The 3,501-nt window shown below is 47.4% G+C and overlaps 1 protein-coding gene across 12 annotated transcripts in view; it reads left to right on the top strand.

Moving 5' to 3' along the window:
* Nucleotides 1–2,540, top strand: part of CCDC60 (coiled-coil domain containing 60) — a 210,808-nt gene extending 208,268 nt beyond the window's left edge. For 11 of the 12 annotated variants that reach the window (XM_017879066.1, XM_017879073.1, XM_017879074.1 and 8 more), the window contains one exon: nt 2,106–2,533. In XM_017879066.1, the coding sequence (XP_017734555.1) occupies nt 2,106–2,207 (102 nt within the window). In that variant the 3' untranslated portion in view covers nt 2,208–2,533. Of the gene's footprint in view, nt 1–2,105 lie in introns of all 12 variants that reach the window. The other variant, XM_017879068.1, reaches the window with a different exon arrangement.
* Nucleotides 2,541–3,501: the final 961 nt, after the last annotated feature.

Here is a 3,501-nt window from a genome sequence, read left to right as displayed (position 1 = left end):
AAGTTCTTGTGCTGTGTTTTTCAGCTCCATCAGGTCATTTATGTTCTTCTCTAAACTGGTTATTCTAGTTAGCAATTCCTCTAACCTTTTTTGAAGGTTCTTAGCTTCCTTGCATTGGGTTAGAACATGCTCCTTTAGCTCAGAGGAGTTTGTTATCACCCATCTTCTGAAGCCTACTTCTGTCAATTTGTCAAACTCATTCTCTGTCCAGTTTTGTTCCCTTGCTGGCGAGGAGTTGTGATTCTTTGGAGGAGAAGAAGCATTCTGGTTTTGGGAATTTTCAGCCTTTTGTGTTGGTTTTCCTCATCTTCATGGATTTATCTACTTTGGGTCTCTGATGTTGATGATCATCAAATGGGGTTTTTGTGTGGACGTGCTTTTTGTTGATGTTGATGCTATTCCTTTCTGTTTGTTAGGTTTCCTCCTAACAGTCAGTCCCCTCTGCTGCAGGTCTGCTGGAGTTTGCTGGAGGTCCACTCCAGACCCTGTTTGCCTGGGTATCACCAGTGGAGACTATAGAACAGCAAAGATTGCTGCCTGTTCCTTCCTCTGGAAGCTTTGTCCCAGAGGGGCACCAGCCTGATGCCATTCAGAGCTCTCCTATATGAGGTGTCTGTCGACCCCTCCTGGGAGGTGTCTCCCAGTCAGGAGACATGAGGGTCAGGGACCCACTTGAGGAGGCAGTCTGTCCTTTAGCAGAGCTTGAGCACTGTGCTGGGATATCTGCTGCTCTCTTCAGGGCTGGCAGGCAGGAACGTTTAAGTCTGCTGAAGCTGTACCCACAACTGCCCCTTCACCCGGGTGCTCTGTCCCAGGGAGATGGGAGTTTTATCTATAAGTCCCTGACTTGGGCTGCTGCCCTTCTTTCAGAGATGCCCTGCCCAGAGAGGAGAAATCTAGAGAGGCAGTCTGGCTACAGTGGCTTTGCTGTGGGCTCTGCCCAGTTCGAACTTTCCAGTGGCTTTGTTTACACTGTGAGGGGAAAACTGTCTACTCAAGCCTCAGTAATGGCAGACACCCCTCCCCCCACCAAACTCGAGCATCCCAGGTTGACTTCAGACTGCTGTGCTGGTAGCAGGAATTTCAAGCCAGTGATCTTTTGCTGGGCTCCGTGGAAGTGGGATCCAGTGAGCTAGACCACTTGGCTCCCTGGCTTCAGCCCCCTTTCCAGGGGAGTGGAAGTTCTATCTCACTGACATTCCAGGTGCCACGGGGGTATGAGAAAAAAACTCCTGCAGCTAGCTTGGTGTCTGCCCAAATGGCCACCCAGTTTCGTGCTTAAAACCCAGGGTCCTGGTTGTATAGGCACCCGAGGGAATCTCCTGGTCTGCGGGTTGCAGAGACCATGGGAAAAGCATAGTATCTGGGCCAGAATGCACCGTTCCTCACAGCACAGTCCCTCCTGGCTTCCCTTGGCTAGGGGAGAGAATTCCCCAACCCCTTGTGCTTCCTGAGTGAGGCAGCACCCCACCCTGCTTCAGCTTGCCCTCCATGGGCCGCACCCACTGTCTAACCAGTCCCAATGAGACGAGCCAGGTACCTCAGTTGGAAATGCAGAAATCACCCACCGTCTGTGTTGATCTCACTGGGAGCCACAGACTGGAGCTGTTTCTATTCCACCATCTTGCCAGCCACCCAACATCACAGAACTTCTAATAACCTGGATATGGGGGTCTACATGAAACTCTTCCTTTTGTGTGTCTTAAACCCTCTCCAGGAAAGCACGCCCATAGCTCTCATCAATTCTGAAAGGAATTTACAAACCGAAAACATTTAAGGACAAATAGCTGTTTGAAAAGATATTAAGGAGTAGAAAAGAAAGAAAAACACAGATAACTGGGACTTCCTGTCCTCCCCAAATTTCCTTCCATCAATAGCAACAAGAAGGGTCTTAAAATTAGTCTGCTGAGCCAGGAAACTGGAAAGGGGTCCTCTTCCCCAAAGGACCACCCCAATCTGATGCTCCAAGATTATGAATGCCTGAATGGTATTCCTGGGGCCACCAGTCTCAATCACAAATCTTCCAGGATCTTGAGGGGACGGAGGAAAGGTAGAGTCTACTTTTCAGACCAAATTCTGAGATTGCCACTGTGTCTGCCCCACAGTTTGTGCGAGAACACATCATTCATATGCCTCAAGAGGATTACATCAACTGGCTGCAGAGCCGGATCAACATACCCATTGGGCCCTACAGTGCCCTGAGGTAGGCTGGGCCTGGGTTGACCAGCTGTCTCAGTGGAGGAGTGTTTGCCTATATCATGTTCCTGTATCCTGCCTGTGTTCCTGCCTCCTGACTACCCTCATGGATGCTCTTTATGGATGACCCTTTACAGTAGGGTCATCTGGAGACTGACTTCCAGCAACATTTTTAGAGGGGGATGGTCCCAGGTGGCCCTCCCCTCAATTCCAAACCCCAGACCCAACCTATCAGTTTCTGTTCTTCAATGATCCAGCCTGACTCTACCTACTTCCTCTTCAGATTCCTTCACCTTATTTATCTGCCTCAAATACGGGAGAATAAAATTGAACTGAATGTTTGATGTCTGTCTGGGAAAGAGCTGGGGCCGTGGAATTCAAGTGTGGTATTTAGATCCTATTAACAACAGTTACCATTTATTGTGTTTCTGTTATGCAATAGATCCAGTGCTGAGTGCTTTACCTAGATAATATCATTTCAATCTCATAATAACTTCATTAAGTAGGCACTGATATTAACTTAATTTCACACCAATTAAGCTATGGCATATTTCTCAATATTATATATATTGCCTTGGATGGCTGGGTGGGTGAGTGGATGGATGGATGGATGAATGGGCAGATGGGTGGATGGGTAGATGGGTGAGTGGGCAGATATATGTATGTATGGATGGATGGACGGATGGATGGGTGGATGGATGAATGGATGGTGGATGGATGGATGGATGGATGAATGGATGGTGGGTGGATGGATAGATGGATGGATGGTGGATGGATGGATGGATAGATGGATGGATAGATGGATGGATGAATGATGGATGGATGGATGAATGAATGGATGGTGGATGGATGGATGGACAGATAGATGGATGGATGAATAATGGATGAATGATGGATGGATGGATGATGGATAGATGGATGGATAGATGGATGGATGAATGATGGATGGATGGATGGATGGATGGATGGCACACTTCCCAACAAGGCAATGGTATGCAAGAAAATTTTAGCCTTGAGTCCTCGTATATTTTCCATTGGTCTTAGTTACAGAAGGAAGCTTATCTTCCTGTCATCTCAAAATGTGTGTAGACTCATAACCTCTTCCCTCATCTTGGTCTTATGCTCACCTACATTCTCACGAAGTTATAGGAACTGTAGGCATTTTAATGTCCTTAGTGATGGCCACACTGAATTAAAAATTGGACAACTGGACTTGATTTGCTCTTGTGCCTGGATTATCAGAGCATTTAGGTAGGCTAGGCTCAAATCTCTCCATCTGGCAATCTAAAAGTGGGGAGGAGAGTT

The sequence above is a fragment of the Rhinopithecus bieti genome, unplaced genomic scaffold (assembly GCF_001698545.2).
Source record: "Rhinopithecus bieti isolate Rb0 unplaced genomic scaffold, ASM169854v2 scaffold_11938, whole genome shotgun sequence".
NCBI lineage: Eukaryota > Metazoa > Chordata > Mammalia > Primates > Cercopithecidae > Rhinopithecus > Rhinopithecus bieti.
Note: the sequence above shows the minus strand (reverse complement) of the source record. Positions and strands in the feature narration are given on the sequence as shown.